The sequence below is a fragment of the Protopterus annectens genome, chromosome 5.part0 (assembly GCF_019279795.1).
Source record: "Protopterus annectens isolate FY-2018-M chromosome 5.part0, PAN1.0, whole genome shotgun sequence".
NCBI classification, from domain to species: Eukaryota; Metazoa; Chordata; order Ceratodontiformes; family Protopteridae; genus Protopterus; species Protopterus annectens.
The window spans coordinates 1717194529-1717211856 of NC_056735.1; the positions used below are offsets into that span (position 1 = coordinate 1717194529).

The 17328-nt window shown below is 38.1% G+C and overlaps 1 protein-coding gene across 1 annotated transcript in view; it reads right to left on the reverse strand.

The window, feature by feature from the left end:
* Positions 1–17328, reverse strand: part of HGD (homogentisate 1,2-dioxygenase) — a 622110-nt gene that overhangs the window by 25528 nt on the left and 579254 nt on the right. Inside the window, exon 13 of the mRNA XM_044071510.1 lies at positions 12729–12910. Coding sequence (XP_043927445.1) covers positions 12729–12910 — 182 coding nt within the window. The remainder of the gene's footprint in view (positions 1–12728; positions 12911–17328) is intronic.

Sequence of the window (17328 nt, forward strand, 5' to 3'; positions counted from 1 at the left end):
TGAAGAGGTATATGTGATGTTAAATTTCATATGGAGACTATTATTAAATTATATGCTAACTTTTGTGCTATATAAAAGTGCATGCGTCAAGGCTGTTTCTCGGTGCACGCATAGTTGTTCGTCGATGTATGTGATTTTGATGTCAAGTCATCAGTGTTTATACACACACACACACACACACACACACACACACACACACACACACACACACACACATATATACAATGTGTGCCTATGCATTTTATAATACAAAATGCAAATAAACATGTGCCATGAACCAAGTGTACATAAATACATACATATGTAAAGTGTGTGTTTGTGTGTGTGTGTGTGTGTGTGTGTGTGTGTGTGTGTGTGTGTGTGTGTGTGTGTGTGTGTGTGTGTGTGTGTGTGCGTGTGTGTGTGTGTGTGTGTGTGTTAGCTTGTTAGCTACTTGGGGAGGGACACGAAGCACTAGTTGGACAGAGAAGGTGGTGGAGATCTTGGCTTGGCCCCTCAACTGAGATATTAACCATATAGCTGTGTCAGTGGGGAGTCTTATTGGAGATCTGGAGAAAGAGGGAGAAACCAGCCTCAGACTGACTGTGATATCTGTGTGCTCTTAAGGGGAAATTGCACTTCACTGTGTGTGTACTTGTCATCCTCCCAGTGTGTACGTCCCCTAGCTGCTGCCAGTGGTGAGGATTGAGGCTTCTTGATTACTGGGCCAGTGAAGGGGCATGACAGTTTGTTTGACAACTCGAAAGCAAATCATACTGCCTGATGAACAATTTAGAATTTGTAGTCTTGAGTATTCTCTACAGTAGTGAAAAAAATCAAGTCTATCTGAGAGTTTCTGTGATATTCAAACAGATTCATAAAAAAATACAACTTATGACTGCAGTAACATATATCTTAAAACTCATGCAGTTCAATTCCTGGGCAGTGCTATGGGAAAATAGTAAAGATACATTCACACTAATAATTTCATTTATATATTCAAATGGACAACAGTTTCATGCCTTTCAAATGCAGACTATTGCCAATAAAAGTGAAATTGCAGCCTGGAATTATTTATGTGCTGCATTTAGTAGCTTTGAAACCTTAAATGGGAGTACATAATTACATTTGGCATAAATGTATGTAAGGCATGAGCACTATAACCTGAAGGTATATGCTGAGGAAGCCATAATTAGAATGTGCTAAGTATGGTAGACCAGGAATTTATGGACAGTTATAGAAACTATACAAAGCAAGGTTGTATAGGAATGAATGCTGCATTCATAACAGATACAGATAGAGATATTTAGCTGAGGTGATATAAAAAGACAATTATATATCATACCAGTCTTACTCAATTCACTTGCTTGTAAAGTGTTTCTCTCACATTTGTAATACAATGTCATTAATAAACCATAGAATGTCTTTGATGGTGCCAGTCACTAATACCACACAGTATCAAGTAAAGAATGCATGATTAAAATTGCTAGCAGAATTGTGAAAGTTCCACTTGCAGTATATGTATGACGCATGCCTCTAAATGTAAAACAAATAATGCATACTGTACAACTGCAGACTGTGACTGGTTATAAGTACAGCAAATTATACATCTGTATAATTTAATGCATGGAATCGGACCTAATAAATGACTTCTGTTTTATAAATACTAGACTGTTTAATCAAGATACTGCAAGGTACCATCTAATGCATACGTGTCTGCAGTTTATAAAACCATTAGAAATGTGGCATTCTTTTTACTAAGTTTCTAAAATAGACTATTTTCCTGACTTAAATGTATAAAGGGACTTAATTGTCATTTTGGAAAATAAAATCATGGATATTTTTGCACAATGTATTTTCAACACTTGCCAAATTATTAGAAAAGTAAAATGTCTTCTTGTCTTTGCTGGAGATGTCAGAAATCAGCAATGCACACACGACCCATATGTTTTAAGAATATTCGGTACTATGGGATTTCTGGAGATAGCTACGGGATAGTCTTCAAACTTTGTGGTCCAGTATTTTTGTCTTATAAAAGTAACTAGTTCTTTCTAATGTGTCTGCACCACCTACTTTTAATAAACAGTAGCATGAGTATTTGCAGAGACTTCTTAAGACAGCAGTGGACTATTAATTCAATATTAATATTTACATAATGGAAGTTTAAGGGAACTGCAATGCTTGATTCATGGCCAGATTATACATTTAAGGTGCATTATATCATGCGGTGGTGGTGCTGCAGTAGCGTTGTCGCCTCATAGCAAGATGTTGTCCCGTTCGATTCTCAGCTAGAACGTCTTCTGTGTGGAGGCATACGTGAATGGGGCGTGCCTTCGTTGAAGGTTGTGCATCGGGGCTGGTAACCCGGTATGTAAAAATCCACTGCCAATCATTAGTGGACCGGAGTTCCGCTGTGGTGACCCCTAACCGGGAAAAGCCAAAAGACACAAACAATATCATTTGCATTACAAGGTATAAATTAGTTCAACTCTGCATTTAAACTACTTCTAAATATCCTCCCTTATAGGTACTAAGAGAGCTGGAACAAACAACACTTTGTTTTAGGTACTAAAAACTAACCTTGATGCAAAGGAATCTGAAATCTTTAAAGCAAAAGGTCAAGGCGTGCAAAAGATTGTACAAGCCATTCTAGTTAACTATGGAGGGTTATAAAAGCCATGGTAGCTTGCTGCTAAATACAGAAAACTGATAGTAAAACTAGAGGAAATTGTTTCAGAAAGCATAGAATAGATAGTAAAAGCAGATTATCCTCAAAATGATCTGACTTATGTACAAAGAATTGTGAATGGTTTTCAAGAAAGTCACCAAAGGTTAATGGCTGACTTAGAGCAATTGAAACGATGTAATAGTAAAACAGATCAAAACTTGGACAAGCAAAATGCCTCCAAGCAAACTGATGCAACTTCATCTGTGTTAGCAACAACATTTAGATTGTTTAAAGAAAGAAAAATAAAAAAAAAATTGAAAAAGCTATGGAAAGGATGAAAGATTTACAAAAACAGTTTGAGGAAGTACAGAAAAAACAAAATACCAGACTCTGTAAACTGAAAATGAGTTGTTAAAGGCACAACTATAAGAGACCGGATATAAAACCAAAACCAGCATATGAACTTTGGCTTGAAGGTTGAATGGGAGAGGAACAGAAATAAGTTACAGCTTGCACTGCTATTAAATGAATTTAAAGAGGTGCAGAAATATAAGGAAAGTAAATGAGATACATTTAGCATATAAAGAAGGTGGAAGAAAATATTAACTAAATAGAAGCCTTGTCAATGTGCTGCAAGAATGGGAAAAGAAACATGTTGCAAGATGGCTTAACAGTATGGTGCCATTCTTGAATTAGTCGCTAAATGTAAATATTTGGAGGCTGAATAAAAAACCCAGAGCAAGGTCTGTGATAAACCTGTGGGAATAGTGGGAGCTAATTTGTAGGAGGCAAACAGTGAACCAGTGAATTGAGGAAGTGTCAGTGAATTCTTACTTCCACCCTTATCTGCCTCTCAGACAATCTAGAAAACTTAGACAAGATTAAGCAACAAGCTTTTAACTTTACTGAATAATGGCTTTGAATTCTTACTTCCACCCTTATCTGCCTCTCAGACAATCTAGAAAACTTAGACAAGATTAAACAACAAGCTTTTAACTTTACTGAATAATGGCTTTGTAACCACCATCACCTTTCTAATCCAAAGAAAAACAAACTACTTTTGTTTTTCCCAAAATCACTTACTCATGAGAAGTATAACTTTAAAGCCATCCAGATGACCAAAGCTAGATTAGCAGACTGGAAGTTTGGCAGAGTTGGCATGGTGAATGGGATATTCCTATCCTAGAGGGAGTGTACAAGCTGATGGCTTTCCATTTGAGTGCTAGCAGCATCTGCTGCACAGGAAAGTCAGACATCAGGCTGGGAAATAGGATTGCTGGTCAGTGCATGCCTCTTAGGGCCCAGGGCAGGGCACACCATAGTTTCCTAAGTCTAGCCAGTCATAGCTTGAGCTAGGCATGTAGGCGTTAGACATAGGCCAGCAAAAATCCAAAGACTCTGTGAATGATGGTAGGAATCCAGATGCTTGGCCCACACCTCTGCTGAGTCTGAGTATAAACCCATAATTTGAGCCCTCAGATGGAAGGTGGACAGGATTATTGGATGGGCAGAAATAACTTAACGAAAAAATGGGGGTCTAGATGAAAAAAAATATCTCTAAACAAGACTCCAGTTGAAGTAGTGCCCCATACAAAACTGTGTAGGTTACAATGGATGATAATCTCAAATGAAAGCTCCACTTACAGACCAATATATATACACACATATATATATATATATATATATATATATATATATATATATATATATATATATATATATATATGCATATATATATATATATACATAAAATCATGAAAAGCTAAGAATGCTATATAGAGTGAAAACATTCTTTATTGTATCCACCAGAGTCACTCTTGCCCTTATATACCTACTACCCTCTATATTATATGGTTCTCCCATCTTGACTAACCTTCAGGCCTCCCTAAAATCTAAACCAGAGCAGTGTTACAACAAGGTAGCTAGATTTACAGGTAATGCAAGTCATAAAACATATCACTGTTCTGGTCTGCTCTAAAAACTCTAAATTGGCTAGAATTATCCCATCAGATAAATTATGCCCAACTTCACTTAACATACAAAATTATATACAATCCCATTTCCTGCCCAGATTTAGGTAAATTTTACACCATGGTCTCCAAAATCATTACCTTCAATCTTCTGACAAAAATCTAATTTGCATCTATAAGCTTTACAAAGTCTGTACCCATACTGTATAGCAAAAGTCTGGAACACAATCCCTGCACCAACCAGGGTAATATGTAACACTCATTTATTTAAGCCACAACAAAAATAATTCCCCTCAAATTCTTGGTTTGCACATACTGCTCTCCTGGCTAATAATTTCAGATTCATTTCTCTTACTCAATCTTGTTTTTACACGTTTTATCTCCTGCCTTCCATATCTACTCCACTTACTACCACGTACAAATACTTATTTCTGTCTCTCTAATCCCTTCCTGTCCTCCTCCTTTGCGACATCACTGGTGTCCCATATTTTCTTCACTTTTTGATGACTGTCTTCACTGTGTTCCATGGTATATCCAATGCTGTGGAAATTTTTTTGTACTCTTCTCCTGACTGGTACGTTTCAACAATGACATCACTTTGATGCTTTGTAAGCTCTCTGTGAACCATGGCTTTTGCTGTAGCAGGCAACTGAGTAAATGTCAGGAAAATCCTACTAGTACAGCTGAACTTTACTTGGGGTTAATCAGTCTCCTTAATTGATGGCAGGCTTGTACCCAAAATGACTGAATGCTGTAACTAAATCAAAAGGTGCTTGAACAAAGTATTAGTTTAATGGTGTGCACACTTATGCAACCAGCTTATTGTACGTTTTTTATTTTTTATATTTTTCATTAACTGATTTGTTTGTTTTTCAATTGAATTGTACAGATTACAGGTCACATTAAAAGTGGGGAAAGTTTTGAAATGATTTATTGTGGATTCATTTTTTATATCACAAAAAAACTGGCATTTTAACAGGGGTGTGTAGACTTTTTATATCCACTGTATGTATGTACGTATATATATATATATATATATATATATATATATATATATATTTGCTAGTTTATATATATATATATATATATATATATATATATATATATATATATATAAACAATACTACAAAGGAATAACTGCCACGTCGTCAAACCATAAGTAATATAAAACAAAAAATCTTTGTGGCAGGACACAGCAGGCAACCAAATTTAAAAGTCTTCACAAACATTTTAATCAAAGATAAAAGGTGAGCGCTTTCACAAATATTTTTTGTATGTATATATATATATATATATATATATATATATATATATATATATATATATATATATACAGATGATATAGCTATAATATATATGTTGTGTCTTTCAGCTTTTCCCAGTTAGTGGTCGCCACAGGGGAACTCCGGTCCACTAATGATTGGCAGTAGATTTTTACGTGCTGAGTTGCCGGCCCTGATGCACAACCTTCAACAAAGGTATGCCCATTTACACATGTCTCCACACAGAAGACGCTCTAGCTGAGAATCGAACAGGACAATGTCTTACTGTGAGGCGACAACGCTACTGCAGCACCACCACCGCAGTATGTATAGCTATAATATATATATATATATATATATATATATATATATATATATATATACACACACACACAGTATATATATATATATATATATGTATAGATGTATAGCTAGATAGATATTGATATATAAAAAAGAGAGAGAGAGAGAGAGAGATTAGCTATAGATATTGATATACACAATAATTTATTAATAAACATTGTGTAAATAAGCTGCAGTACTATGACATAAAATAGGTTTAAACAGCTAAGTGATAAAGGCTTTATTCCTTGTGGTAAATTCAGCATTTATAAATTTGATATTAGATTCTTAAAACATACATTTGGAAAAATAGATTCCATTTTCTTTGACAGATGCATCTGTTGCGCTGAAAATATAGTACATTGCATGAATCTACTTTTGGAACAAATTGCATAGCACAAACATCACGACAAATTAAACTTAAAAGAACACATGAGAGACATGAGAATAAAATTATTCATAACCCATTTGCTTGTCACTTTTTGAAATTCACTTATGTGACTTGTTTTATTTGAAATTTGTGCTTCGTGAGAACATAAATTTGCCCACTAGAGGGAAATATACTCACTAGTTTAGATTGCAAAATGATAAAAGTACTGTGAAATTTCACAGTAAGGACACAAATAAAGAAATTAATTGGAAGAAAATTCTTAAAGTGACTAACGGTTCAATCAGAATTATCTAGGGACTGGAATATATTACACCTGGTTCAAGACACATGCGTATTTGTATTATTACATTTGTAATTGTTTTTTGTGTATATATGTACACAAACAAACAGCACACATACACACACACATACACACACACACACACACACACTTTACATATGTATGTATTTATGTACACTTGGTTCATGGCACATGTTTATTTGCATTTTGTATTATAAAATGCATAGGCACACATTGTATATATGTGTGTGTTTGTGTGTGTGTGTGTGTGTGTGTGTGTGTGTGTGTGTGTGTGTGTGTGTGTGTGTGTGTGAGTGTGTGTGTGTGTGTGTGTATAAACACTGATGACTTGACATCAAAATCACATACATCGACAAGCAACTATGCGTGCACTGAGAAACAGCCTTGACGCATGCAGAAATAAAATAAAACACAGTTTTTTGGAGCGTGGTAGACCACCCTACACCTACACAACACTGATAATTATATACATTAGTTTCAATATTACACAAACTCAGTATAAGGGCATACTCCAGGAATTATTCAGTCTCAGACACCTGTTGACCAGCTGTTTAGTATATCATAAACAGTCAACTTAACAGCTGTTGACCAAACACACATTTGACCAATGGGATGGAACACACACACACACACACACACACACACACACACACACACACACACACACACACACAATAGTTATTTTGATTTTATGAACTCTGTTTTATTGCTCATTCTGCTCTAGTAATGCTGGATAACATGAATGCATGATGACTTGAAGGAGAAAACAGCAGCAATTTTGCTTCATATATTGTGTATTTGGTGACCCAAGACATTACAGATCCTCATGTAGCCTTCTGATTCAGCAAGTCAGTGTTTATTATGATGGTTCATCACAAAGCACCTTAAAAAGGTAGATTCAATCTGAACAAGTAAAACTATATAACAATCTTTAAAGGACCACATAATTTAAGTTACTCATTTTAATAATAATATACAGTGGTACTTCCTGTGATATGCACTTTTTGTACTTTTTTATGCATTTGTTAAGCTGGCTAGTGAGCTTGTTCACTTGTCTAAATATAGCTTTCTGACATACCTGTAAGGTATATATTGCATAATTACATTGCTTCATTTAGTAAATGAGGTCAATTAAGTCACAAACAATTCAGACAGGTAGGTATGTCTTTTGGCTTATCCTGGTTAGGGGTCGCCACAGTGGAATTCCGGTCCACTAATGATTTGCAGTTGATTTTTACAGTGCCAAGTTGCCAGCCTGACGCCCAACCTTCAAAGAAGGCACACCCATTCATGCATGCACATAGCTGCATGTCTTTAGATGTCAGTTGACCGTGGGGAGGACATGCAGACTCCACACAGAAGGTGTTCCAGACGAGAATCAAACAGGAGAACCTCTTGCTCTGAGGCGACAATGCTAACCGTTGCACCACCACAGCCCAGACAAACAATTCAGACAGGTAATCAAGTAAATATCAGGAAGACAGAAAACATATACAAGGAGCAATGCAGTACTGACTAAATGGCAGAACTTTGTCAAGAGAATCAAATGTACTAATGGTATAGAGAATTTTTCATATGCAGAATTAAGAGATTAAATAATCTTAGCCTACTAGGAACATAATATAATAACTTCAGATGTTGTTTGAGTGTTGACTACATTACAAAACATTGCAGATGGCTTTGTATAAGTGTAACAGGATGGCTCATTGTTTAAAACTTCAGGATACAAGGTTCAACCCCGACCTCTGTTTCCTATCTGTGTTGGCTTTAAATGTAATCTCCTTGTCTCCATTCTTTCTCCAACCTCTATAGTTTCATCTCACCTCCAAAATGTATGCAGTTAACTGAATACTATCAAGTGTCCGCCATCTGTACTGCATTTCCTGTTGTTTTGTAGTCTAGGCTATTTGCATTCTACAGGCAGGAGAGGAACTTTGCTATGTCACGCAGAAAATACTGTGATACAACATTAAGGAAAGAAAATAAATAAGCACATAAGAATAATGCATGAGATTAAACTAGATTAAACTAGACAAATGTAAGATCATGATGGCCAAAATACATGATGAGAACATGGAAATGCCACATACCTTCTTAATGGGCCTATATCAGAACATCGAAGTTTTAAAACTTTGAATGTTCTAATATCGACCCGTTTTGAGCGAACACTAGAAATATCGAAGCTGCAGAACACCGAATTCTTTCCTAGGGAAAGAATTTGGTTGGCCGGTTCTGTGGCTTCGCTATTTTCAGTGCTGTGGTGGAAATTTCTCATAAGGAGTGCTGGCTGTTGTTTGTTTTTTGTTACAGGTGATCATCTCTTAATTGTTCAAAGGAGAGCCCACATATTCAGGGTAACCGTACTACTACAAGGCAAACTAGGTAGTCACCTATGGCACCCTTCTTTTTGAATATACATACGTCTATGGAAGATGTGCTCAGACATCTATTATTTGTTGTTTTGCCTACAGCAACTTAAATCACCTATATATTCAAAGACCAGCCATACTCATTCATATATACAAACTGTAGAATCCATTAAACCATCAGAAATATTTCCCCAGAATGCAATCTGACCTTTGAACTCCTAAAGCAATGGGTAAGCTCCAAAGGCTGCCATCAAGGGTAGTTTGTGCATATTTTTCCATATGTCCTACCTCCCTGCAGACACTCAGGTACACTGAGGAAGGTGGAACCTACAATATGTCGGCAGTGTTGGGTGGTCACTCACTTCTGCAAGTGACATGTCAGCAAGTAGCCCCCAGCCACCAACCATGAGCACAGAAAGTAGTTTTCACACTCTTTGCTGGAGAAATCTGATGTCTCTGTGTGTTCTCTGAGCATAGGCCACCCCCTTGTTCAAAGCGAGGCAAACAGTCTAGGCCCCTTCACTCCTTCCCCTCCCTACCTGGTTCCTCCAATGCCTGTATGACTAATGAACACCACTCCCCTGGATTATAGTCAGATCTCTTTCCCTCTGCATCACAGAGCCAGGCTACAAGGAGAAATATTAGCAGCATTCATGTTAGCCTTCATTGTGTATTCCACATAAGGAACATCATCTGGTAGACACTGTTTCTAGATGGTTTCAGAAAATTAGTCTACTTTTTCACATTATTTTGCAAGCTATGGAAAATTAATACAATTCAGCTACACTTGAATAAAGCAAAAAGTTTGTCTGGAAGAAAACAACTGTGTGGATTACTTTGCTGGCTTGTAAAGGCATCAGAAGATTTTAGAGACCTTGTTTGTTTAACCATTCACTGCTTCAATTCTTTGTTTGGTCTATTGTCATACTCAGACGGACAGAGTACATAAATTATATCCAGCTCTGCTCTGTCATGGTGGGACTGACATCGTATGGGAATGGTAATGTTTTCTACCTACTGAAATATGAAGGTTGCCCACTGGATAACTTGTCCTGACAGTGGCTATAGGTATTACAAACTGTCCATTGTGTCTAGTTGGATACATTATTATGTGCTAAAGTGAGCTACTGTAATGAGAATTGCAATATTGTCATATAAATAAATACAAACTCATAAACATACTACACAAACATGTACTAGTACACACACACACACATGTGCATACATACACACAGACTTCCACATTTATATTTGTGTTTGTACCACTAGAATATTGACTCTAGACCCTTACAGGTTAATTGGCAAGTACGAGGCTAGCTGCTGTTGTGAGCCATTCTAAGCCTAGGCATTTCCCTTTTTGTGTTCAAATTAATCTATTTCATTTGGTTAGAGATTGGTCTTACCCATCCCATAAGTTCATAAGTGATTACTAGAGTAACAACCCCATGCGCCTTTTTAAACCTAACCATGATTCCCAAAGTGAGAAGCAAACTCTGTACCTTGTGCCTGGGAAGTAAACATCTTAACCATAATGCCAGACCGCAATCTTAAAGTAAAGAGGGAGCTGTTTCCAAAGTTAAATTCCTCTTGAGAGTGGAAGTGGACACAGTACATCTAGTCGATAATTATATATGACCCCTAATTAAAACAAGTGGGATCATACCATGGATAATTTGAATGGACCCATGCATGTCAGAAAGCATTTAGGAGCTGCCTCTGTCCATTAGTAGTACAGGGGGCAGACATTTTATGCTTTCCATCCAAAGATCCAAGTTGCGCTTGAATATGGACAGGGAAGAAATTTGTTTTATGTGGATGGGGAGGCTGTTCTAGAGCAGCAGCATCCTCTGTGAGATATATCTGTCCCTCCAAACCAGACTGCTTCTGTTGTAGAAGAAGTTTAGATCCTAAGACCATGTATCACTGATGCCATTTGACTTGCTGATGTGCAGTAAACCCATCAGTATTGGTTCAGAGGATTACTTGCATGCCAGAAACAGGTCACCTCTTAGCAGTCTCTAGAATACTAAATATAGTGAGAAGGATTTGAGTCAGTCCATGCAAGACATGTTGTTTAAGCCTTGTATCCTTTTAGTAATGTGTATCTCTGAGTGTTCCAGTGTTGCATGTGTCTGGATAGATACATGCCAATGATGGCAGTATATGCAATGGTTGGCCTAATGAGGGCTGAGTAAAGGGGGACAATGACATCCCAAGATCTAGACACAATCCCTTTCTTTATAAGCTGTGTAATATAGATGGACTTTCTTGGAACAATGGACACATGTTGGCAGGACCGGCCCTTCGTCAACTGGTGCCCTAGGCAAAAAGGCTCCATAGCACCCCCCCCCCCACACACACACCACTTGGTGCCCTTATCTTGGCACACCTACACCATCCAGATTACTGGAAAAGTGCCCCTGCTAGAATGGTGCCCTAGGCAGCCGCCTAGTTGGCCTATGCTTAAGGCCAGTTGTGCATGTTGGGCAAAAGCTAGGTGACTGCCCCCAACAATTCCCAAATCCTGAACAGCTGAGTCAACTTTGGGATGTATTGTTAATGTGGTAGCTCTCTTAGAATAGAGGATTTCCCAAAGGATACAATAATGGATTTTTTGGCATTTAGTTTCAGTCCATGATTTTGACACTGATTATTTATTTGGGAAAAAACTTCCTGCAGGATTGCTAAGTCATTTGGGGATTCAATGACTGCCAATATCTTTCAGTCATCTACAAACTTAATCAGCAAGAGTTCCTTGGTATTGGCTTTTACTTCAGAAAAGTAGATGCCAGACAAGAGATGTCCTGTTACAGAAGCCTGGGGTACTCCACTGGTGACTGGTCTTTTTCTGGAGGTAACGTCCCCTATTCTGGTTTTCTGCATCCTATCTACGAACCAGCTGGCAATCCAGCAGGTAACATAGGGGTTTATTCCCAGTTTATTTAACTCATCTGCTATGCCTGAGTGGGGAATTAAGTCAAAATCTTTGTCCAGGTCGAGGTATGCAGTATGTACTGTTTTGCCTTCATCTATTGCTTTGGTGACCTTTTCAAAAAAAATCCTTGATAAAAGCTTTCTGATACAATATGTTAAGCTGCTCACTGATATCTGACTTGTGACAGAGTAAATGCATATTCATTTTTTCAGAAAAAAAAATGTTTTGCTCTCATCAATATGATACTTTGTAAGAATCAGCCTCTGAATTTGTTCTGTTCATTTGCTAAGTTTTAAGTGCATTATATCATACACAGGCATGTAATGCATTCTTTTATCAAAAATGAAAGTGTCTACAGAATGTACTTTTCAAACAGAAAACCACAGAAATAGAGGTAAGAGATAACCAAATACTACAAACATCTCATAAATAAACAATTAGTTTATAATCAATCATTTTGTTATTAGAATTAAAAGGAAGTTTTTTGTTTGCTTTATTTCATTTCTTTTACCATGGTGTTTTCTGCAACTCTCTCTGGTCTGAGTTCTGCCTTGCTTGCCTTCTCAAAGCAGTCTGCATCAGGTCCATGTGGAGTCATTATACTGTGCAGGCTTGCCCCTCCTGGTAGGAAACCTTCCTCCTTCGCTTCATAGTGCCCTTTGATCAGGCCCATAAACTCACTCATGCAGTTCCCTGTGGAGCAAAGATACTGTTTCAGGTTCAAGGTTCATACAACTCTTTCTAACCACAAAGGCTAGAGAACGTGTAACAAGATGAGACAAGTTAAATTTTGTGAATTCTGTAACCGGTGAATTTAAACTGTGATGTGGGTCACTGTAAAGGCTAGCTGGTAACCCAGAGAGAGCATTTTATGTCAGTGTAACGTAAAAAGTCACAGAGTACTGAAGAAACTTTTCTATATATCTTACACTTTCTTGATACGTTCATAGCAACTAAAGAAGCTTATAGTCCCTAAAGGCCATCAAATAGTTTACATTCAAAACGCTAGCAGAATATTTCATACTATCCATGCAAGAATCAAATTCTTTTTTTTTTAAAGTTCCTAAGAGGATTGCTGACTCTCTCACAAAGTGCAGCTTATTTCATAACTTGGATAAATACTGAGTTACAAAGCAGGCCATCTCAATTAGTTTTGGATGTCTATTTTCAAAACATTCCTTTTCTATAGGTGGTATGGAATGACATAAAGTGCATAGAATAACTGTAATTAGATGGTTGGTGTTGTTAAAAGAGTTAGAAAAATAAAAGTACAAATACAAATATTTTGTAGCTTACCTTTCTCAGCGATATATGTCCTGCATGACAAAATACACTGCTTGTCTTCTGTAGGCAATGTATAAAGGAACACCATTTTGCCTGTCAATCAGCATAGCTCTAAAACTTGGTTAACTATCCATTTTCTGTTGTATCTGTAATCAGTTCAATGCTGCAGAATTTTATTTTTCATCCTGATTGATGGCTTAGATACATACACATACTTCGTAAATGATCTCAAAATTATTGCCAATAAGAAAGCCTGTGCATCACTTACTTATTCTTTGAGTCTGAATAAAAAGCTATACCGAGTATTTCAAGAATAGTGATTTTGAGGAGGAATCTTTATACTATACAGACATTGGGCATGTAATAGTTTAAATTCCCAACCTGTGAATTTCAGTCACCCAATCTGACTGAATATATTGTCTTAGATTGGCAGGTTGTCAGGGAATGCCTTAGACTGCATTGTTCCTGTTTAACCCCCAGTTCCTCATCTGATTTGCCGTTATTTTTACATAGATGAGAACTTCATTAAATAATAAACCCACCTGCCTATTCTGCATTCTGGTACATAACTGACAGAAGGATCCAATAAAAAAATCATAATTAGAACCCTGAACTGTACTGCTAGTAGAAGATGCAAGTTTAAAAAGACAATAAAACATTCTACTTTCTTATTTGGTAATAAATCAGTATAGAGCCAAAAAGTATATCTAAAACCAGTACAGATGTGTAAGCCTACAGAATAGTGCAAGTTAGTAAATCTCCAGTACAGCTGTGAAATCTTCACAGTACTAATGTTAGACAATTATTGTTAACAGCTTTGATGATATTTATCCAATTAACATTAGTATTTTCCCCTTGTTGGGTTCTCTAAAACAGCACAAGAGGTATTTATAGTCGATCACACATGCATGTGCACAACACACACCGGCACATGTTGCAGACATGCACAAAGTGCAATTTATAGAACATTGCTGCAGATCTGTGGAAGCATATAAAAGTCACAGAGAAAACTATATACAAATGAATTCATTTATATAAAACTTATGCCAGTGACATGCCAATTGTGCACCTGTCCCACCTTTCGTGATTCAGAATGCATATTGCTACATCAGTGTATGTTGCAAACATAGGTTATAAAAAGATAAGCACTGCCATTTTCATTCACTTTGCAATTGGTGAGCTTGTTAGTGTGGCCACAAGTTTTACTGTTTCATTCTTTTATAGCTTTGCTGTCACCGTACCACAACTCAGTGCACTTATTGCCACCCAGAGCCCAAAGCAGAGGCTAAGCCATTCTAATTTTAAGGAACAGGAGTTTCTTGACTGCCCTTATGTGGACAGGGACATTATCAGGGCTTTGGTGAAATTGTGTGGCTTACAAACTAGAACTGGGGGAAAGCAATGCCTTCCAATTCCTGTGAATACCAAGTTCTGTATAACCCACGCTACAGTTGCCACAGGGACCTTTTGGAGACAGACTGGGGACATGTAGGGTATCTTATAGGCTGCAACCTCGTAGTTCATGTGGATGAGTATGTCTATTTCCCTCAGTCATTACAGGGCCAATCTACAACCATGTGTGCTTTCTCCAATCTGGCACATGCTGCTCTGAGGTGCTAGGTGTGATAGACTGTACCCACATGTCTATGAGGGTCCCACCAGGTCCATGGGGAAAGATACCATAGCAGGATGGGCTACCATCCTTTCAACTGCTGGGTAGTGTGCATCACCAACCTGTCAGCCCAGCATCCTAACAGTGAACATGATTCCCACATTTACCTCCTGCATGATAGGATACTGCATTGATACCTTATAGGTATGATAAGCATAAATCACCCATTACTCCAAAGCTAGTTTTATGAAACATAGCTAAGATTTAATGATTAATCACTCCATCTCTATGTGTCCTGTTTCCAGTTTGTGTTTTTAGGGTGATGCAGGCTACACACTTAAACCGTGACTAATGATTCCTGTCACAGACCCAGATGGTCACTGACCGAGTGCTCAGCCTGCTTATAGGTAATTTTCTACTGCCTGGATGAGTCTACACAGGCTCTTAGGTTCATAGGCTCATAGGTTTATACTAGGCTATCACCCCTAGGGCCTATAAAAGTCTAGCCATAACAATTCCCAGGCTATTTCTTCCCACAGTATTTACTTCCCTGGACCCCTGTCTAGCAGGGTGACTGACGTGATCCCCAGGGTGAATTTCCTATCTCCCATCCAGTCATCAAGGTTCCTTTTGAAGAGGGCCAAAGAGGCGCTCTGCTTGACATGTATGGGCAGTCTATTTCAGAGTCTAAGGAGTCACTGGGTCAGGAACCTATCCCACCAGCATGTTTTGTTTATTGTGATGACAAGGTTTAGATCCCTGGAGCGTGTGTCTCTGAGGGATTGGGATTTCTTTAAGTGTAGCATGTCCAACAGTTCTGGGTTTGACATGGCCTTGTATTTTAAGCATAGATTGCCTCTGAGTAGACGATATGTGACAGAGTATAGGTGGAGTTTTTTTAGATGGTCAGCATAGGGCATCTGCTTTAGGCCTGTGATTCTTTTAGTGAGGTATTTCTGTGGCCTTTCCAGTTGTTGCAGATGTCTTGAGAGGTACATACCAAACAGGGCATTGTATTCTATAATGGGTCTAATGAGGGATGAGTACAGTGGGACAATGACCTCCTTTTTTCTGGATGAAAAGCCCTTAGTGATGAGGTGTGACACATAGAAGGATTTCTTGACTGTTGTGGCAATGTGGTTATCGAAGGTGAGAACACTGTCCACCTGTGTCCCTAAGTCTCTTATCACACTGTACTGCCACCAATGTGGTAATTCATGGGTACATGTTTTTTTCCCAAAGGGGACAACTATACATTTCTTGGCACTGAGCATGAGCCCATGGCTCTGGCACCAAGCATCTGTTTCTGTAAGGCCCTTTTGTAGAATATCTACATCATTTGGGGATTCAGTAATGGCTCCCAGTTTGCAGTCATCTGCGGACTTTATTAGCCAGAGTCTCTTAGTGTTGGCCTATACTTCAGAGAAGTAGATGCCAAACAAGAGCGGTCCCAGGATTGAACCCTGAAGTACTCCACTTGTCACTTGTGTGGAGCTGGATTTGGAGTCAACAACTTTTACAGTGTGGGTTCTGTCAGTAAGCCAGTTGGCAACCCATCGAGTGACGTAGGGATTAATGCCCAGCTTAGTAAGTTTATCTATGATTCCAGAGTGGGGGAATGGCATTGAAGGCCTTGGCAAGGTCCAGATAGGCTGTGTGGACCACCTTACCCTTGTCCATGGCTCTGGAGACTGATTCGAAGAAGTCAATCAGGTTCAGGAGACAAGATCAGCCATTCACGAACCCAAACTGCATGGGGTCCAGTGTCTGAAGGTTGCCAATGTCTTTGTTTATAAGTTCCATGATAATACGTTCCATGGCCTTGCAGATCAGGCTCGTCAGACTGATATCCGGTAGTTCCTGAGATCCAAGGTGGACACGAAGCCTGAGGTGAAGCTATGATTAAACATGACACTTAGGTGAGATACCAGTTCATTTTGTAGTTCATGTAGTACACAGCCTGGGATGTCATCTGGTCCCATGGAAGCTGTTTTCTTAGCTTTGGAGAGTGCGTTTTTTACCTGTGTGGCCATTATTTCTGGAACTTGGCAATCTTTCAGTATTCAGATGGGCCCTTTAGGAGTGAGAGGGGGTGAAGTTTGCACTGAATCGATCTGCCAGGATATTAGCAATATTCTTGGAATCAGCATATTTAATGCCATTCTGTTGTAGCTCAGAGCAGATCTGAGCATTGACATTTAGATTCTTGACATAG